The sequence below is a fragment of the Homalodisca vitripennis genome, chromosome 6 (genome assembly GCF_021130785.1).
Source record: "Homalodisca vitripennis isolate AUS2020 chromosome 6, UT_GWSS_2.1, whole genome shotgun sequence".
Taxonomy (NCBI): domain Eukaryota; kingdom Metazoa; phylum Arthropoda; class Insecta; order Hemiptera; family Cicadellidae; genus Homalodisca; species Homalodisca vitripennis.
This window is the reverse complement of record NC_060212.1, coordinates 30,389,514-30,417,300: the sequence shown is the minus strand read 5'-3', so window position 1 is coordinate 30,417,300 and position 27,787 is coordinate 30,389,514. Positions and strand designations below refer to the sequence as shown.

At 35.2% G+C, this 27,787-nt stretch overlaps 1 protein-coding gene across 1 annotated transcript; it reads left to right on the top strand.

Annotated features, from left to right (window-relative positions):
* Positions 1-1,489: 1,489 nt before the first annotated feature.
* On the top strand, positions 1,490-27,149 carry LOC124364179. Its single transcript, XM_046819463.1, has 5 exons — positions 1,490-1,606; positions 16,618-16,828; positions 22,142-22,213; positions 25,081-25,229; positions 25,948-27,149. The coding sequence occupies exons 2-5, from the start codon at positions 16,630-16,632 to the stop codon at positions 26,575-26,577; spliced, it is 1,050 nt and encodes a 349-aa protein (XP_046675419.1). The 5' UTR covers positions 1,490-1,606; positions 16,618-16,629; the 3' UTR covers positions 26,578-27,149.
* The last annotated feature ends 638 nt before the right edge of the window (positions 27,150-27,787 follow it).

Here is a 27,787-nt window from a genome sequence, read left to right as displayed (position 1 = left end):
AGTCCAGCGTCTGGAACCAGGCGCTGTCACAAACTTGGCTCCTGGAATCTGGAGTCATGTTCGTCTGAAGAGATCCGGTGAGTCAGCGATGAAGAAGCTCAAAACGAATTTCTTGCATCGTTTCGACATCAGAGACACCTATACTACAAAATCAAGTGTAATCTTGATGAATAGGCATTCTCATTGTCTCGTCAGGTGCACAATTGAATTACAATGTCTAGGAAACGGTCCTAAAGCAGGGTGCAGCAACAGTTTTCTACACATGGCGTTCGCAAATCTAACGCTGTCACAGATTTTAGACGCTGCGGCTGCACTAAGCGGAGCGTGAATTGTAGCTGAACTCATCATTTATATTGAATCGACTTCCCACCATAGCAGAAATTAAAATCTAGAAATACTGCAGCCTTGGTGTGGAGAACCATCTTCAGTCACAAACGATAGACCAAAACTGACAATCTTGACTGACATCTGTTGACTGAAGATGAGCAAAGTAAGGCCGAAATATTTCAAGATTTGAATTTCGTACCCAACAAAAGACTGCGGCTCAAATTGAACCCTCTACATCAAATCAATTTTTTATTGCCAGGACATTATCACATGTATAGCAATAGTGAAGACTAAATATCTAAAATTTAAAGCTTTCATTTCGCCTCAAACCACATTCAAACATACAAATCTTCAGCCACTCCACATTCATCCAGCCAATATTCCCATTTCCAGCGCCGGTAGTCAGTATGCTAATTATGCAGTCACCCAGTCGAATGCCATAAACTCGTCAGCACTATAAAATGCTTGCGACACTAAAAAGCGTCTTAAACGAGTTTTTAACACCTTAGGCGTTGGGGCATCTCTTATCTGATCTGGCAACTTGTTGATGAACCGAACACCTGCCTGGGAGGGCAAGTGTTCGTAAACCCCCGTCCTGTGTCTTCCAGTTCGGTAGGCGTCTCTGCCTCTTGTCTCATACTCGTGTATGTCACGACCCCGGGTTAATGCAAATTTGGACAAACAAAATGAGCTTATCTCAAGAATGTAGAGACAAGGCAGAGTCAACAGTTACAACGTTTTGAATGCTTCTTTGCACGATTCCCGGAATTTCATTTTTGCGATTATGCGAATCGCTTGCTTCTGAATTTTGAATGCTCGGGAGAAATGGTTGTTTGCGCTCAACATCGTTTTGACATCAGAGACACCTGTACTACAAAATATAGCATAATCTAGGTGGAGAGGTATTCTTATTGTCACATCAGGCGAACAATTAAACCAACCCTTCCCATCATAGCTATAAAAAAAAAGTACTTTTTAAATTGGAATGCCAGCATTAGTAAATTTTAGCCAACAAGTTGCAGCGAGTGGAACGAGCAATGTCAGTTTGGGAAGTGGGAAGATGCACATCTGGCCCGAAAACTCGTCTGGGTCCAAAAACTGGTACTTTTTCTGTTCGGCAGAGAATAATTAAACTGTTAAAGAGTGGGGTACAGATGTGTGCAGTGCGCGGGTGCTGGCGGGCGTGCGTGTGAACGTGCGAGCGCTGTGTGCGCTGACAGTATGTACTACACTTGCACACTGCTCTGGTGCGTCCACTTCTGTTCATCTAAATTACCAGGTATTTTCTGTCACATCAGTAATAAAATTCGTATTTGGTATTTTAAAACAGTAATATAGATTAGTCTAGCCTAATCATAGTAATTCTCTACTGCGCGAAACAATTTACAACAAGCATCATTTGAAAATAAAAGACCTATAACTTATCAAATAAAAACTTCACGTAAATAAGAAGTAGCAAATTAATATTCCATTTTATTTAGTCGGTACCACGATTGTTGCCAACCTTTTTTGGGCATCAGAAAGGGACTCGGAGAAAATTATATTTTTCATTTTCTTACTGAATATTAATTACATACACATCATTATAATAGTACACGTTACATTATTACTGAATATTGGAAAGACTAAAACGTCACTATTAATTTTATCTTGCAATGCAAATCACTTTAAGTGTACGTTTACTAATCTAAAATGTGCCAAAAAATGTTTTTGTTCTATCTTGTACTACTACAGACTCTATGCTATTATGTCGTTTACTTCCCCAATTTTTAATTGTATTGTTAATTATACACCGCATATACCAAAATCCAAACATCTCAACTTAACTCATTTGAGGTACTATCAAATCTCCTGTGAGAAAATGTGAGCGAATAGCTATTTTAGTTATAGCGAAAACAAAATTTGAAAATTAATAGGGATTTCTAGGGAAAGCAAATAATTTTTAACAGAATTTGTTTACCATTGCTTACCACCTCATTTTGAACATATTGATTAAGGAAAAGTAAAAGTTGAAATTAGAGATTTATAAGTCCACACAATCCAAAATTCCGTTTCATTGAAGTTATAATTTTACCTTCGATCAAATTTTATCAATTTTAGACATTGGCTTTCTTTATATCGGTGGTTTTGTCTAAACCCCTCTCCCCCATTTTTGTAAAGTGGGGGGTTATTTTAAAATCCCCACCCCCATTTTGAGGAGAAAAATAGTTTTGGTTTATCCAGTGATTACTCCTATTCCAAATTAAATAAGAAGATTTACTAATTCACGGAACATGTTTTAATGCCATGTTTTGTGACTGAATTTCTAACAAATGGCTGCAACTTAACCAAAGTCACAAGGGGATTTTTTTGTATTTTACTTTTTATTCCCAAAGCACAAAACACTTTGTAATAACTTTTTGTTCATTGGAGTCATCTCAAGAACGTAACCAGGAAAACATTTCGGGAGGAGTCCAAACAACTGGTATTTTCCCTTAGTGGACAGAGAGTAAGGCCTCATTTTGTTCCTTAAAACGTTCTTGGCCCGTTTGTTTGTTGGGATCGATCTTTCAGCAGTACATGCCAGTAATACTGAATTATTTTAATAATAATCGTTTACTAAAAGAGTAATTGACATTTTGAACATTTGGGAGGGGTGTCCGGACCCCTTAGACCCCTCGCTGGCTACGTCTTTGTCATATCTATATATATTAAGAAAAACATTTAATTCAAAACAAAAATTCAACTGTTCTTAACTTCTGAGCTTACATTTTCAGGTAGATTAATATGTTAATTCGATTATGGAATTAATTTTAAGATTTGTAATATTTTCCTTATGATACTGAGTTTGAAAATACACTGGAATTATGCCCTCCAGTTACAAATAAGTACCCTACACCACATGACTTTAATTTTAGGGAGGTAAAATACAAAATTATAATTATTTTAAATTAATTATTGTATTCTAAACCATTACAAATGTAAAATTAATTATATATTGTCAACTATACAGGCATGCTATACACGTGCATCTACGGTGTTGATTTTTATAAAAGTGATTATCTCAAGTGATCTACAAAGTTGAAATTTTAGTCACATACAGTTACATTGATGTCAAAATGTGAACGTTAAATAGCAAAAACGTTAGGGTCTAATGGGGAATACGTTGCCTCAAAGCAAAAACTGCCTGAGAAAAATAAAAAAGAACTTAAATTAAAACAGGCTATTAAAATTGCTTTCAGTCACATTTGTACTTTAAAATCATTTGTTCAAATCAAGCAACAGAATTAGTTGTTTCAGAATTACAATTATTTACTCGATGTTGCAATCAAAGTAAACACAGTTGTAAGTGTTAAGGTGTTGCAATCAAAGTAAACACAGTTGTAAGTGTTAAAGTGTTGCAATCAAAGTAAACACAGTTGTAAGTGTTAAAGTGTTGCAATCAAAGTAAACACAGTTGTTAGTGTTAAAGTGTTGCAATCAAAGTAAACACAGTTGTAAGTGTTAAAGTGTTGCAATCAAAGTAAACACAGTTGTAAGTGTTAAAGTGTTGCAATCAAAGTAAACACAGTTGTTAGTGTTAAAGTGTTGCAATCAAAGTAAACACAGTTGTAAGTGTTAAAGTGTTGCAATCAAAGTAAACACAGTTGTAAGTGTTAAAGTGTTGCAATCAAAGTAAACACAGTTGTAAGTGTTAAAGTGTTGCAATCAAAGTAAACACAGTTGTAAGTGTTAAAGTGTTGCAATCAAAGTAAACACAGTTGTAAGTGTTAAAGTGTTGCAATCAAAGTAAACACAGTTGTAAGTGTTAAGGTGTTGCAATGGAAGTAAACACAGTTGTAAGTGTTAAAGTACTGCAATCAAAGTAAACACAGGTGTTAGTGTTAAGGTGTTGCAATCAAAGTAAACAAAGTTGTAAGTGTTAAGGTGTTGCAATCAAAGTAAACACAGGTGTAAGTGTTAAAGTGTTGCAATCAAAGTAAACACAGTTGTTAGTGTTAAGGTGTTGCAAATAAAGTAAACACAGTTGTAAGTGTTAAGGTTTTGCAATCAAAGTAAACACAGTTGTAAGTGTTAAAGTGCTGCAATCAAAGTAAACACAAGTGTAAGTGTTAAGGTGTTGCAATCAAAGTAAACACAAGTGTAAATGTTAAGGTGTTGCAATCAAAGTAAACACATTTGTAAGGGTTAAAGTGTTGCAATCAAAGTAAACACATATGAATCGTGATTTGTTAAAAGGGCCCTAGTCCATTTGGTAAAACTTTCAGGAATTAACAAAAAAACCATTTTGTTTGGAAAATATTTACTTTATCTTTCATATTTTTTTAGTTATATTTAGTTTATTACTATTTTTAATTACTGAAACAATAATAGATATGGTGTTTTTTGTTCATTTATATTACTTTTTAAATTATTTAAAACTATGGACTTGTGCCCTTTTAACAAAATGCACTAAAAAAGGATAAAAAATAAACAATTTCTGATCAAACTTATGCTTTTATTGCTTACATTAGTAGTTTGGTATAGCATTTGGATTATAAATTAGTCAAATTAACAAAATAAACATTTAATTTGATTTGAGAAAATATTTTTGAGCCATAGTATTAGTTGGTCACTTTTTAATGTGTTATAAGGTCTCAACCTCTGGTACTCAAATCTTCTTCTTCAGCTGTTCCAATGGGACATACTGAAGAGCTTTCTTGATGTCATTGGCCTTGGCTTCCTTCAAGGGAATTTTCCCTCCCTGGTATGCAAGTCTGGTTGGAGCTGAAGGCGTACCTGATTGAGCAGACATGAAAAATGTTTGCTTGTCTAGGCCATTAATTGTGGACTAGGCCGTGATGTACACTTTTAAGTCTGACCTATACACAAAGTGGTATAGTTTACTAATACCAAAGCAAACCCTACTCTCTCTTTTCAAGTTTTTCGTCTCAATCAGAAACTGTGCGGAGTTTGTAATGCTTGCCCCACCAGTTTTTGAAATCCAATATTTCATCACAGTTCACTTTCTTAACCAAAAACTTTCCTGGTATGCTGCTTTTAACAATTTGCTCCACTTTCATAGGGGGTGAAGAGTCTGTCATATTTCTTAAGTTGCCTTTTCACAAGACCGAAATCTTTGGACGTTTTTCATTCACAAAGTTTCCTTTGTGGTTTGTGTATGCCTTTCCTTTCAAAATGGAACATTTTATGATGTTCCTCTTGTAGGATTCAGGATCATATTTCCTCTTCTTTGAAATATTATTTTCAATTAATTTCAACTTCGTCATTCAAAACAGGAAAACCGTCATTTGACATGTTAAACACAAAGAATTTGACAACAAAAGCAAGTTATAACCTTAAAATGCAGAAGGTTAGTCTGGAACAACAATCTGGGAATAGGAAACAGCTGAGACACAAACTAAACAACACAGCTGGAGACAGTGCTGCAAACAAACGTTTTGTTAAAGGGGCACAAGTCCCGGACTAGTGCCCTTTTAACAAAACTTTCAATACCAAACAAGCTCTGTAGCTTATGCTATGTGGTGGATTTGTGCCTTTCTAACACAGTTAGATGAATCTATGTCTGAAGAATGCAAAACAGTGAAAAAGTGAATTTCTCAAAAAAATGGACTAATGCCCTTTTAACAAATCGCGAGTCATATGTAAGGGTTTAGGTGTTGCAATCGATTTGGATTAGAAAATATTTTCTGTTATTTTAAATTTATAATTTTTGAATATAACTTCCCTGAATACAAAAACTAAATAATTGTGTTTTATCACTCGACTTAAAATTAATAGTACTTAAAGTAGGAAATTTGGAAAATTTTGTTATTTGGCAATAATAAAAAAAGGCTAGAAATTAAAATGTAAACATTGTCTGTGTCTACATTTTATTAATAAAACTATTTTTATTTCGCTACAAAATAAAATATGCTGTTTTCTTTCATTATATTTATTTGAAAAAGTCATAAATGAGTAAAACACATGTCAATCTGAAGATATAACTCAAGTACATTCTGTAAATTGCTTACAAAGGTACCTAAATGTTTTACTTTAAATGCAAATATGTTTACATTGGGGGAAAAGGTAACGATGATGGTAGAGAGAAACTGGCAGAAGAAATAAATTTGTAAACAAGCTGAGTACAATTACATGACATTTTAACATGTTAAATATTAACAATTATAGCCTAACTATCAAAATAAAATGAACTATAATCAATTGTTCATGCTCCCTTAGTGAAGCCTGTTACGCGACAAGTAGTGTTTCGAACACGGCACGGAAAACTAACTATTATAAAAGTTTAGTTTAGGAACACCCCTTTGACTGGACCGTTTTGTAGAATTAACACATGCACAGTTAGTATACCAGGTTTCCAATCTGTGTTCCAAAATAAACGTTTTGTCGGAACGCATCGTAATTTGAAAAGGTAAAACAAAATGTATGAAATACCCGAGGCGCACTCTGTTACATTTTAGGCCTTTTATTACATTAACTAGACCCACAAATAAATTCACCCATCGTGATGGTAACTAATACACAAGAAGAACTATAATTTATGTTCACACAAAGCTTTTATTTTGTACTTTCGAAATTAAACATTGTTCCTTTTCTATTCCTGTTTATTATTCTCTACAAATAGATCTTTAATTCTGTAACCAATTTAGCCTATAACAAGATGTAATTTTAAGCTTGTGGTGTACCAACTGTATCTGAGTTTAGATTATTTAATAAATTTTGTTTCTTTGATTATTTTGTAATAACTTTCTGCTACCGCTTTTACAATGTAAATTGAATGTGTAATTCTCCAATCAGGCTAAGCCTTGGAGATTTCTCTTTCTCTTTCATACAAAACTATTGGTTAATGTACATAGTGTATCTATTTTATTTGTTATTTGTCTAATTTTAAACTATAGTCTTAAGTTTGTAATCAAGGACAGACTGGTATTATGAATGAATTGTGTATACATATATATGTAAAATGTAAAAGAAAGAAAGAGAAATAAAGAAAGAAATTATTATAGACACGATTGACTAATTCAAGGTCCACTGATGTTCATGATTCACGATCATTGTTTCTTTTATAGTTGTTTATTACGCGTTTTCCTGTATACAACCATTGTTACCCGTAATGCAACCAAAGCTGCTAGTCAAATGTTTACAATTTTCTCATTTATTAAGTATCCAAAAGGGCCTTATTGAAGCCGTGCCATTTAGCAAGTAAGGGATGTAATATTTTACCAGGCGAAGTTACTGCTAAAGCCAACACTTAACCTGGGGACCAACGGCTTAAAGGTGACTTCCGAACCACCACCAACGCCTGGGCAGCCGAGCTGCTCGCAAGGACAGAGTCGCTCAGCGGTCACCCATCCAAGCAACAGCCACGCTCGACGTTGCTTGATTCGGTTATCTTGCGATAAGAGCTGTACCCACTACACTGCTTAGTGGTCTTTCCGTCTGTTTAATAACTGTTGATAGAAAAGTTATAGAGACTTGAAACTTAGTACATAGGTCTCCCTTATACCGAGGAAGATCATTACTGATTTTGGGGATGAAAAGTCCAATGGCCGTTCATCATCTACATGTCCGTCTGCCCGTTTATGCGATAAATCTTAATATAAAGGTCATAGAAACTTGAAACTTATTACATAGGTTCTTTTTTGGCCAAGGAAGAACTCTATTGATTTTGGGGTCTGAAGGTCAAATTGAAGTCCGTTCGTCTATGCGATAACTCACTCCTTCTGTCCATACTTACTGTCGGATCAATGGGTACCCCATTATAACGGTTTATCGTAATTTTGTAGGCAAAATCCCTCCGAATGATTTAGAATTCAATATAGCAGAGTTACATCATATTAAAGTACAGGATTTATGAAATTATTAATGTTTTTATCGTCAGTAACGATACGGGAGTATTGTAAATTTGTAAAAGACAATTTTCCTTTCTACCAGAGTCCAGTACTGCGTTGAACAGTGTATTATTTTAGGTGTGTGGCAGTTATTACACTTAAGTAATATGATTTCATATTTTTTAACCCTTTTAATACCTTCCAATTTAGACCTCTACCTAAACTAGCCCGGCTTGTGTTCGATTACTGTATCGATTTTCAAGAAAATACTAGATTTTTTCCGTTACTTAGTGTCGACTCATTTACCAATTTGTGTTTGACGACAAATGTTTACTTTTATTTATAATGTTACTGCGTAGATATACGTATAGCATTTTTGTATCTTTTAATCTTTTGAATTTTGAAGTGGCGAGCTTTATGACCTATTGATGAACCGATTATAGTTTCGAGACGACAGGTATTCAACAATAAGGATATAAAAGAACAAAAGGTAACATTTTATACTCATTCACGAACGTTATACTAGCTAAAACAAACGTATAGTACCGTGTCCGTGTATTTGTTTTAAATCATAAATAACATTTTACATTCTCTAATTATATAGATTTACTTTTTAGTTATTATATTTACAATAATATAGCATACACTGATAGAAATGTGTTTTTATTTCAGAGACATAGAAAAACACACATAAAAACACATGTTTAACGAAGCGAAACAGACCATAGTGTTAGAGGATCATTTTTTATTTTCACCCACTAAACCGTAGTCCAAAATATTATCCCACGTGTTTAAAACACTTTGTATAATGCCAAATTTCTAAACTAGACGTTCCTAGATTTTCACTTCATTGTAAAACTATACTTGTTTCCATTGCCAACCACTTAATGAAACTTTCCAATCGTCACAGGTACAAACCAGGGAGGATAAAGAAACAAAGGGAAAGAACCAAGCACAATGACGGGTTAGATGGAATTGTGGTTTGTACTAAACAACCTGTAATATTTACGTGAGATAAGTATAATTTATTATGTTTGTTAAATTTCGAATATTTTTAAGGTGTAGGACTTCTTAAGGTACGTCAACAGTTACGCAAATCCGTTTTAATAACTTGACGGGTGCATTTTGGTACAATTTAGTCTTAAATGTTATAACATAAAGCGAATAAATGTAAAGATTGACAACTCCGTCAGATATATTTTCCTCTTGGAATTTAAAATAAAATTGTCTAATCTCGCATTTTTTAACTCCAAAAATACAAAAATTCCATAAAATAATTTATATTATATTTACTTATATTATTTATTTATATTAACGTTTATTCGCTTATACATCGGACATTATAGACTTTATTTAGGGTTGCATTTTACTATCCCCTCATGGGCCATCAGCCTGTGCGAAAATCATAAGGTGGGGGGGGGGGAGTCTGTACAATACAAAATCGATGGCACTGAAAAAAGTGCTTCGGTCGCAGTCGCTAGCTCGGATGAAATGTGTAGCTTCTTAGTAATCGTCGTCTCTTACAATTATAACATACAATAACAACCCCTGAATACGTATATGATGGATTTACAGGTCATCCCCTACTTTACCAAAAGGGGGGAGAGTCAAGTCATTTTAGTCAATACTTTAAATTAAGTCTTGATTAGACGTGCCAATAGCACAGTGTATCGGGTATGGCGATTAATAACCGAATCAAGCAGTGGTGCAGTGTAGTGGGTACAGCTCTTATCGTAAGATAACCGAATCAAGCAGCGTCGAGCGTGGCTGCTGCTTGGGTGGATGAACGCTGAGCAATTGTGTCCATGCAAGCAGCCCGCCTGCCCGTTGGTGGTAAAGTGGTTCAAACGTCACCTTTATGCCGTTGGTCCCCAAGTTAAGTGTTAGAGAGGGCTTCTTAGCCCTAACTTTGCCTGGTAAAATAAGATCCTTTACCGTTTTACCCTTTCCAACGGCACCGAGAAAACTATGATCCCAAACAGAGAAAAGGGTCAACTCCATGAAATGAAACCAGATTTATGCACCCAAAAATATAGGTGTTCCTTTGGTGTCATCGGTGAGGTTCTTGGGGATCTTGGTGGAAGACTACCTTGAAGTTGAAGACTCATGTAGCAGTAGTGGCTACAAAATGAAGCTCTGCTTTCTTTGCGATTAGGATTATTCCCAAGTCATAAATGCTGAGACTCTATGAACTAAGCTACGACTTTATGAATTACTACGCCTATGTCTATTCGCAACTGAGATATGAAGTGACGTAGTGGGGAAACTCGGTGGACAGTAATAAGATTTTCATTAATTCAAAACAGACTTATTACAATGTTTCAGCTTAAATACAGGCAATCCTGCAAAGCCTTTTTAGCCCTTTTAGAATTTTGACTTTGGCTTCCCTATTTATTTATAAAATCTCTGCCTGTATACAAAATATCTAACGAAATTCAATAAACTCCTCCATGAACATAACTATCAGCTGAAACAGCTGATCCCCAGCTGTATCAAGTCCACCTACTAACCTTATACGGAGCTGGAGTTTACTACTAAGCTTTTTTTTTTTTTTTTTTTTTTTTTTTTTTTTTTCAAAGCTTTATTTCTGGTTCAATTACTACAAGTAAATAATTATACACAGAAGTTTGAATCATAGAGAACAGAAGAACATATAGAAATATTAACATTAGTGGGTTTGCTCCAATGGAGACACCCTATAACATAATACAGTTAACAGAAAATAACAATAAAAATTAGTACTTGACAAACAATGTAAGTTTCAAATTAAAATAAAATGTCTTGAACAAGACGTGCTTTCAGTCTTCTGTTGACAGTTCTTTGGCCAATGTTAAAATGGACAGCACCTGTTGATTGGTCCAGAGTTTCTAGAAATGTAGCACTTAGTTTTCGGATGTAGTCACAGATGGTCGGAATTTCTAATTCATTATGAATCTGTCGGTTTCTTAACAAACCATGGAGAATTTTGTTGCTATTCTCAAAAACTTGTTTTGGAATACTTGAAGTTTGGTTCATTTTTGATTTATGGAGGCAAGGACCCCAAAACTGGACAAGCATAAGTTAAGAGGGGTCTGAATATTCCTTGGTAGATTAAAAGAGCGCATTTAAGTTTTAAGAGATGATCTTCTATTGATAATTGGGTTACATTTTGTGCCAATCTTTGTGTTTGCTTGATTTAATTTTGAATTTATGTGCTGTTTATAAGTAAGTTTAGAGTCTAATAAGACACCCAAATATTTAACAGTTTCTGTCATTTTCATTCCATGGTATGATGTTATCTTGAATTTTTATATTCCTTAAGGGATTGAATTTTCTTAGCGAAAATATTTTCGCTTCACATTTTAGAGGGTTAAGTGCGATTTTCCATTAACGAACCAATCCAACAGTAGGTCTGTATCAGTCTGAAGCATGTCAACTGCTGTGTCAATGTCTTGATGTTGGGAAATCAAGGCAGTGTCATCAGCGAAAAGAGCAAGCGTAGAATGAGCTGGAATGGGTAGGTCATGCATGAACATATTAAACAGGATAGGTCCTAAAATTGAGCCTTGTGGCACACCAGCCCGGATCTGTCGAACAGTGGAATGAGTAGAATTTATTTTTACTGAAAAAGTCCGGTTTTTCTAAAAATGATTCGATGATGTTTTGCAAGTAATTTGGAAGTCCAGTTTGAAATAGCTTATACAGAAGGCCTTTGTGCCATACTTTGTCAAAGGCCTGAGCAACATCCAGAAACAAAGCAGCAGAGTGTCTTTTATTTTCAAACCCTTGCACTATTGTTTGTGTTAACCTCGCAAGTTGCTGCGTAGTAGAATGTTTTGCCCTAAAACCGAATTGGTGGGGAGGAATACATTGAGCATCTTCAATGAATCTGCATAGTCCCTCTTCTGTATTAGCTTTTCAAATACTTTTGCCAGAGTGGGTAGTAGGCTGATGGGTCTGTAACTAGAGGGATTTTCTAACAGCTTACCGGGCTTGTGGATAACAATAACTTCAGCATGTTTCCAGGATTTAGGAAAGTAAACCAACGTGTAGGCATGCATTAAATAAAGTTTTTAATAGCTGATGGGCTGTTGGCGGAGTTCCTTTAATATTAAGTTTGTTATCAAGTCATACCCAGGAGCTTTCCTCAACGGTAGGTATTGGATAACATTTCTAATTTCAGATGTTGAGATATACTGAGTGGGAAGCTCAGCAGATAAGATTGTGCTATTTAAAAACCTGTTGACTTCATCTTCAGTTTGCAAATTAACAGTAGGGTTAGGGGAAAAAAGCATTTTCAAAATAATTCGCAAAAACCTCACATTTTTCAGAGTCACTCTGGTACGTCTCCTGGCCTTGTTGAAGGGGAGGGATCGTAGAAGGCGTTTCTGAGAATTCTTTTGGTTGCCAGCCACATTGAACTATCGCCTGGGTTTATTTCACTCAAATATTTCTGATAGTCATTAATTTTGAAAATATCTAATTCTGATTTTATTTTCCTGATGAGCCTGTTAAGCTGCATGCGATCTTCTGGATGCCTGTGTCTCTGCCACCGTCTCCTAAAAACATGTTTTTCTTTAATTAAATTAAGAATTCTTTGCGGAGGGCGATTAGGACAAAACAATGGTTTGTGATTGTTTTGCGACTGCTTTTTTAACCGAATTTTTAATCAGCTCAGTGAATTGTAGTACACAGTTGTCAATATCTTCGAAAGACTGTAAACAATTCGGCAAGATAATATTAGTTTTTCTAATTCGTTATGAAATACAGCCCAGTCAACTTTACCATTTATTAGTTTCAATGGAGGATTGGTAAAATCGGGTTTAATTGAAAAAGTTACAATTACTGGTAAGTGGTCAGACTTAACTCGCATAAGGTTTGCTGTACTATCGGTTTCATTGAAATTATTAAACAAAACAATATCTAATATGTCAGGTTGCTGGTTTCTCTGCCACGGATAAAATGTTGGGTTCTACAGGAGCAGATATATTAATAGTTGTACGCATCAAGTAGTCATTCAATTTATTACCCTTTGGGTTATTAGTGCGACATCCCCATAAAGTGTTTTTACTGTTTAGATCTCCCATTAAAATAGTAGGACTATTATTATAGAGAATCCTATTAAAATCTTCATCAACAAAACGTTTGTTAGGAGGTAAGTATGCTGATACTAATGAAAAGTTGAGTCCATTTTGTAAAAATATTTTTATGGAAACAGCTTCTAAACTTTGTAACTGGGGAGCAAAGAAATTCGTGGTGTTTTATGTTTCTTTTGATCAAAATTGCGACACCCCCCAGAGGCATGAGGAGCCACTCGTCCTGTCTGTAAATAGAATAGCCACTTATTTTAAAATTTATCATTGGGCAGGAAGTGAGTTTCAGTGACACATGCAACATCTATATTATGTCTTACTAGGAAATCTGTAAAGAGATGTTTTTTGTCTTTCAAGCCATTGGCATTCCAATTGAGAACAATTAAGTTTTTAAAGAGAGTTGGGGCCTGATTGTTAGTCCACGGGCATTTTTAAAGAAAGAAGCAATAACCTGCTGAATAACCTTTTTCAACTGGGTATGAGTATTTTTACTACATTGCTTATTATTTCGTCAAGACCTGAGATGTTACCTGCTTCCAGAGATTGTGGATCCTCCTACGGATTTTGCAGTTGAAGGAATGTACGACGGATGAGCCACCTCAGCATAGCTGGGGGAGTTCATATTCAACGGAGATCGAGGTGGAGATGATTTTGGTTGAGTTTTCCCTAGGTTTGTTGAGTTTTCGGGTCGTGTCGTTGTAACTTGTGGACGAGATTCTTGGTCGTTCCCTATGGAGGATTTCTTGCGACCGGTCAATTTCTGCTTGATGCCCTGGTAGTATTTACACCTCCTGTAATTTGAAGTATGTTCCTCGCCGCAGTTAACACACACTGGTTTGGTTTCTTTACTGACCGGGCAGTCTGAATAGAGATGGGATCCCGAGCACCGCACACAGCGAGGGTCCAGTTTGCAGAAGTTTTTTTGTGTGACCAAAGTCTTGGCATCTCAGACACTGTGGGATGTTTTTTTGACTTCCTTTTAATTTCCACTTTAACTATGGCGTGAAACAATTGTTCAAGGTTCATAATATCACGACCACTTTCCGAATTCTCCAGCTCTACAAAACAGAGTGGCATTGGACTTTTGTTTTTGTTGAACAATCTTGATACTTTAATGGTCGGGTAACCCATGTCACATAACTCTTGATTGATTTCTTCGTCAGTTAGAGAGTAGGGAACATTACGAATGATCACTTCAAGGTTTTTGTCCTGGGAAGGTTTAAACGTGAAAAACTTTACTTGATTTGTTTCATAAAAGTTAGTTAGTTTCCTGTAGTCATTTATTTCTGTTAGGTTTATCTTGATCGTGATTTAGCTTTGATTTCAGTTGTGAAACTTGATATTACATTACACTTAATATCTTTTATTATTTCTTGGTGGTTATTTACGTCACGCAAAAATATTGGAGTGGGATCTTAGATCGTGATTTATTTTTCTTTATATCATCAGGAGATCCTTGTTCCATTTCATGTCCTTGTTGTGAGGAAGGAAGACAGTAGCTATGAATCTGCAACATTGGTATGGGTTTGGTTCAAGTATCTTGAATCGGTTTTTTTGAATGAATCTCACTCACATCGAGGTAGTACTTCTTAGGAGGTGGAGAAGCATTTGCAGTTTTAGTAATATGTCGCTTTTTTGGATTCACGAAGTCGTTGTTGTTATCGGGAAGAGAACAGTTAGCATTTCATTCATGTCTAACGTCGAACTTTGTCCGAGCGGGAACAATTCATTAGCCTGGCTGGCTCTGTCATAGCGGTAGGAGTAGGTTTAAAACATTTTAGGTTAAGCCCTTTGTTTACAATATTTGAATTGAACATCAAATTTCTTGTGTGAACGAATCTTGTGAATTAATCAAACAAATACAATCTAAACACGGTAAAAAAGTTAAAAACAATAATTAAAAACACTTAAATAAAACTTTTGAACAAACAATTCGAAGAAAATAGCGGACTAGAAAACACTAGGTAAAACTGTTTTGTCAGTCAGCTGATGAAACTGTACTACAACAAAAGCTTCAGCCACATCTTAAAATTCAAAATTATAAAGACAAATATTCAAAGTTTCCTCAAACACCATCTCCTAGACCAGGCCTACTACACGGTTAAGGAATTTTAAAGAGCATACCCAGTGTAATATAAAGTTTATTTCACTCACAGCCACAAATATATTAAGTTTTATGGGTAGGTTTTGTTTCAATTTTTTAAATAAGTGACTTGTTACAATTGATATTATATAGCATAACACATCAACGTTCCAAATGTTTTGATGCTCGGTATTGTAAACAGAAAATAAATAAACGTTTTGAATTTGAATTTATGTTCAAACCGCTCTTACCATCTGAGTAAAAGTAAAATTCTAAATACAATTAGAATCTATTTTGGATGAGGCCAGAAATTGTTACTATTCTTCTTCTTATACCAGGAACTTCAAAACTATACTGTTTTTACATATCAACGTAAAAGTTACTTATGTAAAGAAAATCTGAACTTCAATATCTTTCGGCAAGGGACACTACTAGACTAGTGTTACTAGAGGTCATTATCTCTTGAGCCGCAAGTTCACAAAATTTTCCGGAATATACGGACGTGCTGAGGAACGGATGTGCGTCAGCCGGTCTGTGCTTCTCTCAGCACATTCTACAGTATCAGCACGATGACCTCACAACCATAGCTCTTCCTTGTTCGTGACTCAAGCTGCTGACCGAGGAGACGGTGCCGTATGTATTACAGCTGTCAACAGGGTTTCTCAAAATTAACCTAGCTATCATATTTCTAGAGAAAAGCACGGAATTTCCCCATCATCATTTTACCACCGGGACACGATCATGACCTAGATAATCTATGATCTAGTTAGTAATCTTCCTTCTGTCTCTGACTTATTTTTGTATTAGTAGCAACATAAACGATAACATACGATAATTTGCTGAGCGTTAGCGAAGCCTATTATTCGAGTGGTTGGCAACAATTGCGTTTCTGTATGTCTCTTTGTTCGATACGGTATCTCGAAAAAGAGCAGACCTAAAGTCATTTCGATGTAGTCAACATTGAGTTCGATAATGGTGCATGTATCCCATGGGCTTTTGCTGAGCGTTAGTGAACATTTTTACATTGGTCTTATGAGTACCCTTGATGGCAACGAGAAAATCGCAGAATAAATACATTTATGAATAAAATGAATACAGGCATATTACGTTTTAACATGTGATAATAACACATGCATCTGTACACCTAAAATTTTGGATACAACCTCAGTGAAGTCAGTTGCGCGGCACATGGTGTGGAGTAATCCTGCCTTGTAGTAGTAGAGAAAAGACATAATGTAGGAAGGCTACAACGACTAGGGTCCGTAACACTTCAGGAGTCACGGTTCTTCGGTCAGAGTATAACGTCTAGCTGTGAATGTTACAGGAGGGGAGATGCATGGGAGCCTACCTGCGCCTGGTGGGCTCGCTGGCCCAGAATCTCGCGAGGAGGGTTGGAGAGGACCTGGCGGACTGTGCTGCCGTCTGTAAACGAGGGTTGGTGTACAAACTGCGGAGTATACGGTTGCGGTACGACGACGTGGGCCCCGCTGGCAGTCAGGACTGGCAGATCCTGCCCGAGCAACTCGCCAAGCTGGGTGAGTCTTCCGTTGTTCTAAGCAAAATAGGGGCATTCTACAGGTAAGTTGCAGAGATTTATTTTAAGCCCTAACTTCGCTCCTATAAAAAAAACTTTTTCATTTCATTTCACAACAAACTCTTAAGGTAGGTTTGGTTTTTCAGCGAGAAATGTGTTCAGATTAAGTACGTCTATGCAGTGTGTTTAAGGACCCTTCTAAACGCTTACCTATCCAGTTGGCTAAACTATTCGCAACAGAACTTAGTAAGAGGATTTTAAAATACTAAATGCTTTAGCAAGTAGCGACGTAAGTGGGGTTTCGTGGCTTCAGTGCTTAGTCAATTTTGGTGAATTTTGTTATGGACAGAGAACATTTACCGTAGCAGACTGAAGATCAGTTCTGAGATTCTGGATCGATTAGTCAGAAAATGACTCATTGTAATAATTTCTGGAGGAAGTATTAAATTAAATATAGTTTTATTAGGTTAATAGGGTGTATTTCTTATGCGTTAATTCTCGTAGGTCCTAACTCGTCAATTGCTTATTCCACACCCCTGAAACCCCACACCTTCAACCAAATCTAGGAATTTGTCTCTAGGAATCAAGTAACACCGTCATAGTTTTAGTTTTTATGATCATTTAAATTGATATGGTTTTTTATTGGAATGTCTTGACTTCAATAATTAATTATTGTTGTATATTATTTATTTACTTAAATTATGCGTGTACTAAAAATAAAGTCATTACTCATAACCTCTTTACTCATAAGGCACTTCAGGAATGTCGTAGTCACTTCGTGTTGTAATGATTCTACACCGGGGCCTGATTAGTCAATAAATACTAAAGTGGCTAAAAGTCTAAATCAAACTGTATGAATCTTACTTTCCTTGGTTCTGGGTTTTCAAATGTGTTTTGCCAATGATGTTTTCATTTTTTACGTCTCGTAAACCTCCTAGTATTGTAGACTCCCGTACATAAAAGTAGCACAATTCACCTTTTGAGTAGCATTATCAAGTATATTTCAAATTATTCAAACGAAATTTTCGTGAAATGTTACAAAACTATTTGTAATTTAGAGCCAGATTAACATTCGTGTCATAAAAACATTTGTCACCATAAGCCTAAACGTGTTCGAAAACAAAATAACTTATTCCGTTTCACAGTGAAAGATCTTGCTTACATTGTTTTTAATAATAAAACTGGAATATGTTTTTTATTAATTACATATTTTGAAAAAGAGTCAAGCGTCAACGCTACCTGAGAGTTTGGAATAATCAGCAAGTATTAAACAGCGTGTAGGTTTCTAGAATATTCGTTTAAATATATTTATATAGACAATTATAAAACATTTAAATTCACCACTTAATAAGATTATTATTTTGGGTACTCTGGCCATATCTACTAATTATTATAACGCGATATATGTAGGTTTAGATTACGCTATCATAAATATGTTACTATTAGTACCAAAGTTAAAGATAAACTTTATGAGCGCTCACGTGATCTAAGCTTGAATTTTGGTACTATCTCGAGGAATGTTTTTCCGCTAGAAGTGTAGCGTGAAGCTTACACTGATAGTGAGGGGCATTTCCGATCGGTACTTTCCCGACCTCAGATCACGTCCTAGATCTTCCAACGTTATCTGAGGTCGGAAGTACCCCTGGCCATCAAAGAGGTCTTTGATCGGAGCCACTTGGCACTTCGGGCGATAAAAGAAAAGAATAACTGGAAATAATAACTAAATTCTGCAGAACAATGTGTATTGTATTAAATATAGTTCCAATAATATTATTATATCTTAACCGCTTAAACGGATATTTTAATTAGTGGAAATCCTTGTTTCGTATAACAAAGTTCACTACAATGGTCGATGGCTTAATGGTTTATAAATTAATACGACGGGAAAAACGTGGATATTGAAATCAACCAAGAATTTGACCTCTTTTGTAAAATTAACTGAGTGCATGAATGCATGATTGCTCTAACATACTTGATTTATAACTTGCAAAAATAAATTAACCTTAAAATAAAGCTTGGAAACAACAATACTGTTTATTGCTTGCCCTTATTAATCCACTTGCTCATCTTTATAAAGATGAAAAGATTTTTATAAAGAAGAAAATACACTTGAAATCTTTATAAAAACTTACGTTCAAAATAATATAATTGTATTTTACTCCTAACTTACTCTCAGGGTTACAAAGTGGTTTATGGCTTCTTTGAATAGCATATAAATTATTTTAATTATTACATGGAATAATTGGGTTATAAAATCTTAAAACAGTTCATGCACTCTAGATTTCAAACTGTTCCATTGATGGAAGTCCCATTTTTCGCCAAAGTTAGCCAAACTTTATTAGCGCCTTCGGAAAATTCATATCTTTCACTGCGCTTATATGTATGTACTAAAGCGTTACCACATTATGAAGGCGTTAGAGCGTCTTAGTAGACGACGTTAGTACTTCAGTACGATTTATTTAGTAGGGCAGCAAAATCAATTAATTATTAACGCAATAAAACAACATGAAACTGAACAAGATGAAATATTTATTTCGCTCTTTTCAATTGTGAGATGTTTGTGCTTATTACTATATACATTGAAACAGAACCGGAATGAGTTGGGCATTGTAAACGACTACCATTACATAAACTACAAGATTACTTATGTTCCACCATTCTCAATTAATTCACCTGACGACATAATGAACATTAATAAAAACGTCATATGCCAAGCTGATGATGGTGAAGTGGCATTCGAATGTGTCCTGAACAAACTCATTTTAATTGAGTTGAACATCGGCACGGAAGTAATCCAATCAGACATTTCCCAAAGTTACAATCATGGACAATAAAATGGAACTATTTCTTAAATAATTCTGTAGCTTAATTTCGGAGGTTTTAAAACTACTCACTCTCACTTTGTTGAATGAGTACTGAATGGCTGAAAACAGTAAGATTCTCAAAGGAAATAAAAACCCTGCAGTTTAAGCTTTTCAAAGAAATAAACAGTTAAAATTGGATTTCTATTATTTGAAAAATTATGCATTTTTAATTATTCGGAAGTTCTTTTTTATTGCTAAAGTGCGACTTGTAATAAAAATAATAATATAGTGTCTACTAAGTTACTTCTGAGCTGAGTATTATAAAAATGAATTGATCCATTTCGAAAACCGACTTTTAGTTAATTAAATAGAAACAATACCGATTGAGTGGTGCATTAATTAATTGAAATTCATATGTAATAATACAATTATATGACTAATAGCTTACAGCCAACTGTCATCCGAAGCCATTCTCTAGAATTCAGATAATCAACAATCAACACCTTCTTCTGTTGGGGAAAATTCCTTTAAACAATTTGGCATGGCATAATTCCTAAACTTGCCAGCTTATTTTCGACTCCAGAAACAAATGATAACCCACAAACGCCTCATGACAAAGACAGTGGAAGAAGAGTCCAATTTTACTAAACGAGATTGATTGATTGCATTTATTTCCAAAATTTACATACAGAGTAATTAAAATACATAAAGAATATCTTTAAAGAAATTATCCCAAGATGGTCATCAGCCTGTGTGTGGGAAAACGAGTTCATAAGTCTGCACTATATCAATAACACTCAAAAATATAAATTAAAATAAGGGAATTAATTAAAATTATTAACAAAATTTTCGTTAACAAATTAAAAAAAGATTTAACGTCTAAAATAAACTATAGCTACAAGACTAGAGCATTTAGTCTGTATAGATTATGCCTAAGTTCCATTTTGGTTTATGCCGTTGTATTTTTAATCGAAGAAATATGAGGAATGAAATATCTTATGTTCAGTTTATCAATAAATTTTCGTATGTGATTATGAAAATATCCTCAACTTTAGTTAATTCTTTTTATATATTGAATTTTCTTCGCCACGTATTAATGAAATCTTGTAAATTAGACATTTTGTATGATTTTAAGTCCAAAAAACTAATGAGGTAAAAGTTTTCAAAGTTAAAAATTATTTTTATGGATTAAAACTAAAGTACTGTCATTTCACAGTAACATTCAATTCTTTCAGTGCCTTATCTGCTCTGGTGATATAAGAAATTAGTGGACTACAGAAAACTACGAAGGCAAGACTTTAGGCACACAAAACATAGAATAAAAATTCAGCCCTAGCAGAAAATAGTGATAAAACCATTCTGGTATGAAATAAAGAAAAATGAATTCCACAAAGAAGGCAGCATTAGATTATAAAAAAAATTAGGCAGCTCGGGTTAAAGACGCCACACAAATCAGATTGGTCAATAATTTGTTAAGGTCAGCCAATCACGATACAGCTCCGCACATTCACTCACCTGCGGATGTGCATTATTGGTTTAGCGAGTTGTAGTTAAACATATTATGTTAACTATAATAACTAACTTATTATGTTAATAATAATAATAAATAACTGAATATAGCTCTCCATAGCAAGACTGAAATATCTCAGGATTTTTATCGTGTAAACAATTTTTCGAAACGGTATGAACCAGAATTCTCAGATGATAGTAGTAGTTAAAGGACATATCGGGCAGTTACAGGATTAAGGATTAGATTGATTACAGAGTTCCGACAAACGCCAGAAACCATGATCTTCTAGGTCGCAAATATCATGCTACAAAACTTTGACTTTCTGTACTACAATCCTCTGGCTAGATTTGTTGGGCTTGGAAATTGCGTCGCACCTGAGTTTTATTATCTTTGATTATACTAGTTTTGTATAATCCAGGCTTACGCTAGTAATAAAACTTGCGCTTATTCCAGAAAGTAGTTATTTTTGTTATATTTATTTTATTTAGATTGTATCGCATGTTCTATAATGATTATTACATTGCTTTATGCTTATTGTATGAAATGGGTCACTATATACCTTAGATTTTAGTTGTTGTTGATATTTATCCTATCAAAACTTGGATATTGTTGTTTACAATTTCGATCAATCTCTAACTTAAGCACTGTACTTGTTTATTTAAGTTATTTACCCACATAGGTATTTGATAATATTTAGGTTAATTCTATGCCTGCTGTTATCTTTCTTGTATTAACTTAGGCTACTTTTGTTGTTATTCTGTTATGGATGTGGAACAGAATCTCTGCTGTCAATCGGTTATTGGTATGTAATCCTGTTACTCCATGTATATTATTATCTTTTTCGTGCTCATCTACAAGTACGTCATCTTGTCGTAGTATAATTAATTTAAAACTGGCTGATTGCCGTTAATAATAGTGCTATTAACTAAATAAAACATTTAAAAAACTTCTGTGATAACTGGGACCAGGACACGTCACTAATGATGATTTTCTCTTTCAGTGGAGAGCATAGAGAACAAGCCTTGGTACTGTGAAATGGATCGTCGGACAGCCCAGGATCTGGTGCGTGACGGTTAGTCTCTATTACAGTACAGAATATACTACTGTATGTTTAGCGCTTGGTTATGAAACCTTCTGTTTGAGAATAGTTTTAAACTTCGCGCGCTTCACTAGTTCTACGACTCTCCGCTTGACGCCGCTGCTTGTCGGTCACTAATGGCGCGAGTTTCTAAAGCTGCGTCCAATGTCGACCGATATTGTCGATCGACACGTTCGACTTTCGGCCTGTCCACATTGGCCAGTACATGTGGAAGTGTCGAGCGACATTCATCTCGTAGATTAGTGAAGTAGTTTTAATTTACTTATAACTAAAAAAATGAGTGATGAAGAAGATGCTGTGGCGGCTACTACTGCAATTATCATTGCCACAGTTGCTAACCAGCTGGACCGTCGTCGCCGCCCAAGGAGGTTTTGGGTACGACCTAGCCTTGTTCGAGGAAGAAGAAAGTACAGCACTGAGGAGTTCATTAAAGATTTACTACTGGATGATGTAGACGAGCTCAATTTGGAGTACCGATGTAATGCCGGATTCAAAATTTTTTTTCGAATGATAATTTCAGATTTCGAAAATCTGTTAAATATGATTGCACCAAAGATTAATCGAAAAAAATTATAATATATATTTTCAGCAGTAGTTTTCCATTTCGGTGATTTTTTTTACAACTTAGTCCTAAAAATGTCTGAAATTAAATTTAATATTATTATCAGTTATAGATTTCAAATTACCTCTGAATCCTGTGTGTCTCTCGGTTTGTTTTTATCCAATAAAAACATGAGGCTTTTGTAAGCAAACCATTTGTTTTTTTGTAGGTATCTTCAGCACCCGAACCTGTCTTCTTCGAATCTATTTCTTTCTTCCTTCCCTGGCAAATTGACTTTGTAAATTTTTTATCTTCTTTTCCACTTCTTGTTTCTCAATACCGAACGACACTGCCATTTCCATAAGTCCGTCATGTCTTTTATGTTTATTTTTGTGATTCGGGTCACTGGCGTTCCATAAGGTAACTCCGATCCCGATACATAAGAATAAAAGTTATAACTTCTTCGTCACTAAAATTCATTTTTGTGAAAAGTCGAACTGAAGTCGAAGCGACACGTCCACACTGCTGGTTTCGACTCGACTGCCTTTGATCCGGACCGACCTGATTCGGGTTCGGTTCGACTCGACACGACATGGTTCGATAAAGTCGGGCGACACGTCCACACTTGTTGGACATTGTCGATCGACAAAGTGGAATGGTGTCGATCGACATAGTGTGGACGCAGCTTAACGTTCGCCGCTGGATGGCACATTCGTCGAGGAGTTTCAAGTATAATAGAAACCGCTTGTAGTACTGGATGGTTTATATTCTCAGAAGATTTCATAATTAATAGTTTAGTTGAACTGTTATGTCCGAAAATTTGATCCGTGGCCCGAATGGTTATAGACCCTCTCTAATAGAAGTGCTACCTCACGGGTTTTCATGGCACTACTAAAAATGGTCGAACTGTCCCTTGAGTGACCAGATTTGTTAAGGCATAAGAGAGATCATAGTATAACAGAAAATGTTACGAAATATATCCGATAGGTGGCAGCACCTTTGTAGGAAAATTTCATTTTCTGTTTTCCATCAATTATTAACTAGTTTTTTAAAATTCGAAAGCTGATTTCAAGAACATAGAACTTAATGTATATACCCAGTAAAACTATTTACAAATTTAGCATGTACTAATTAACAACTTCTGTGATAAATGGGACCAAGACACGTCACTAATGATGATTTTCTATTTCACTGGAGAGCATAGTATTATAAGGTTTTAACCAATGTAAGGTTATAACATTTTCACTTTCATGTATTAGTTAAAAACAAATCAGTTTTTTTTTACATATTTTGAACTCGGTTGTAACTTGTAAGAATGATGGTTGATTCTTTTTGGTACTGCTCCGTAGCGGCTCAGTTTAGAACTACTCTCAGCACGTTTCGCCTTAATTCTTACTCATGACGTATGACGTACTTATTAATTAGTAAGGCTGATGATTAACACTATAGGGCTGACGGCATAATTAACCTATACTATACTGTCAAATCATTCATCGTCAATAATACACTTTAAACCACGGAATTCTACTATAATTAAAATCATGATTTTAGCACTTTAACACAACTTTCATGTTTAGGTTTAAACTCATTTTGTTTAGTTTTTGTTAGAAACTACATGTCTTACTTTTCATAACCTATGTGCGTATTTTTGTATCTTTAGCTTTACTAGTTCTAAAGATAATTCTTTATTTTTTTAAATTGCTGCTAGCGGCTACACTACATAATCGACCCATAAAATATGAAATCTTTTTGAAGTCGTGAGTACTATCAGCCAGACACTTTTCTCGACGCCCTCTAAATACAGGGTGAGGCAACCACCCGTAATGTTAAACAAGCAGAAACAAGAAACCTACCTTCTTCGTTTTTGCTAAAACTCCCATATCTTGATCTGAAATAATGCAGAAATATAATTTAATACCCAAACATACTTAAAAATGGCACTTTTGGGGGGTTAGGGGTAATTTTTGAAAGATTTTCAATTGTATAAGGTAGGTCAAGGTGTACTTCATTTTAAAGGTCCCTTATTTACTGATAATTTATTTCTAATGACCTAAACTGCTTTGAACAAATATCTCTCGCAAGGCAAAGAAGTGGTGATTTCAACATCATTGTTTTATCAGAATAATTTGATGTATTTTATAAATAAACAATGTGGTGGCTAGCGGCTTAATAAGACATTTCACGGCTTATGTTTTATATGAATTTTTTACTTCCATGAGTACTATTAGCCACATACGTTTATGACACCCTTTTCTGAATACCCTTTACATAGTTGATCGATAGTATGTTTATGTTCCAGGAGGCGTTGGCTGTTTCGTTATTCGCCCATCTGCCTCTACCAAGTCACTAACCCTCACTCTCTGGTACCAGAACCGTCCCTACAACATCCTCATCCGCCAGCGGGACGATGGCCTCCTGGCTCTCGGATCCAAGAAGAATCAAGAAATGGTGAACAAAATTCATCAAACATTTATATTGACACTGTTATTATTTTACGGTGAGAACTAACCTCTTTAGAAAGAACGTGACTTTCCCAAGTCAGGATCTTGAACAAATACTACCCAACAGTAGTAATTATGTGTATCTGTGTTTATCAAATAGCCCTTCTCAAAGCTGATTTTGGGGAAACTCAATCTGTGGTAGAGGTTGCTCCAACTAGAGTGGGAAATGGAAACCATCTATGCATTGTAACGGAAAGCTACCTCAGTGCAATAAAACTTATCTACTCTGCTTACCCCTTTATGTTATACAACTAGCAGATCAGAAGATTGCCATCAGGTTGATTATTTGCAGCTACAAGGAGCAAAATTAAAAGGAACAATACAGTTATCCTAGGAATTGTAATACGGTCAATACATTAGTTGCAATTATTGATTAAACCGATCTGCTGTATATTGTAATGAAATCAATTCTTTGACTAAAATATCACATGATTAAAAAAATGAATAGCAGTTTTTACGACTCAAATCCTACATTACAGTAAGACTACGGAATATTTGTACAAAAAGTGTAAGGGTTTATGGTAATGAAATTCGGCACATTGCTTTGACCAATTTTTACGACTGGATGTTTCGTAAGAATTTTATGTGAGAGTAAAGGTTTCATCAGACTTGTTCCCATTAGTTAAAGGTAGAAAATCGTTATATCTAAGGTGTCTATGTTTCAGACTTTCCAGTCCGTGGATGAGATGGTTCGCTACTACGAGAGAGAGCCCCTGATCCTCTACAGTGGAGGGGAACTGACTGGTCGCACCAGGTTGAAGGCACCGCCCCCTGGGCTAGTGCGCAGTAAGCGATCCTCAGCCACCAGCAACTCCCAGGTGATGGACTCCAGGAGAAATTCCTCTTTGAACGGAGCACGACGGACTTCCGAGGGGGAGGATTTCCGCAGCTCCACCGACCTCAGAGGACCTCCAACGGCCTGTTCGAGGACTCTCTCCTCAGGCCATGTTGAAATCCCTTTTAGTTCCTCAATTACCAGAAGGCTCGCAAATTCCGCACCAGACATCGAATTTGCAAATATGCTTTCCTCCAGTCCAAGAAAGGTGTCTGCAGAATGTCTGACTCCGCACCCACCAGCTCTACCGCCGAGGCCGGCACATCTGACCTCGACCGAGGAATACCGGAGAGGTTCTGTCCCCAGTTCGTCAAAAGAGATTGCCTCAAGAACAGAGAAGATCAGAAACGCTTCTGTTCACAACAGACCATTACCTTCCATTCCAGGGGAACATGAAAAAGAGTTATCTTCAAATAATTCCATACCCAATTCACCTATTTCGGAATCCACTAGTTTATAAGTAGTTTTTAGTTTTTAACTTGCCTTAATTTTTCCGCACTGTTATACTGTACGATATTATTTTCTGTCATAGACCACTAAAAATAATATTAATTAAGAATTATCCTTTCAAAGATTTCTAGAAACTTAAAAAACTATAATTGATCTTTCTTCAGTTATAATATAAAAAAATGTAGTTTAATGGTTTTTGTCAATGTCGTTCGAGAATGAAGATAATATAGTTTTCTTACTGTGTTTGCTTTCTCCTTGAATTGTGTGATAATACTAATATATATACCTAATCATTAAAAAGTATAAATCAAATATATATACTGCTATATGTATGAATCATCTGTTACCTGTCAGTTAGAGGAGTCTCTTGGACTTGAATCACAGGAACCCGCGTTGCCAGAATATAAGACTCAGTAGTTTTAAGATAATTTTGATCAAATACCACTTAAGATGAAAATTCTGAAAATATTGTACTATTTTAATACATTGTACATGTTTAGTTTCTAAGAAGTAACTTTTCCTGTAAATATCTTGTTTAGTGTTGTTTAATCCTGAAAATAAAATTTATTTGAACACATAAAATGTTTCATTTTTATTTTCACTGTCCCCAAATAGGATTTCATGCCCAATTTTTAATTTAATATAAAATAAGAATAATTATAAATCTTACAGCTTTGTTTTTGGACTTAGTAGGGTATTGAATGATATTTCTAAAACAGTCTTGGCATTTGCAGTCAATGTCCAAATTTTGGCATGAATTGTCGATGTTTAACATGAATCAGCTCGATGTTTGATTATTATCAAATGTGAGTTCGTTGTAATGATTTTACAATAAACAATTAGCACTTGTGGGAGAAATTGTCGATGTAGTCTCTCTTTTTTGTGTAGAAGTGCCTAACCTGTATACATTCAATAGATCAATATTCACTTCTAACACCATCCAATTGAGAACATAATTATTTTCAACGATAAATTAGTTTATTATCGTTAGTTTAATAGGCTTCAGCTATTGACAAAATTAGAAAGTAGGCCTATGACAACAAAAAAGTTCATTTTAACACTAAATGGAAACTTCCGGAGAGGTAAGAAGTTTCTAAGAGGTGTATGACTACGTACAGACATCATAAGAAAACACTTTTACTCGTTCTCACTGTCTGTACCAGATTATCAGCAGACTCTCTTTTGTAGTGTTGTTTAGTTTCTCAATAAAAGACATAGCT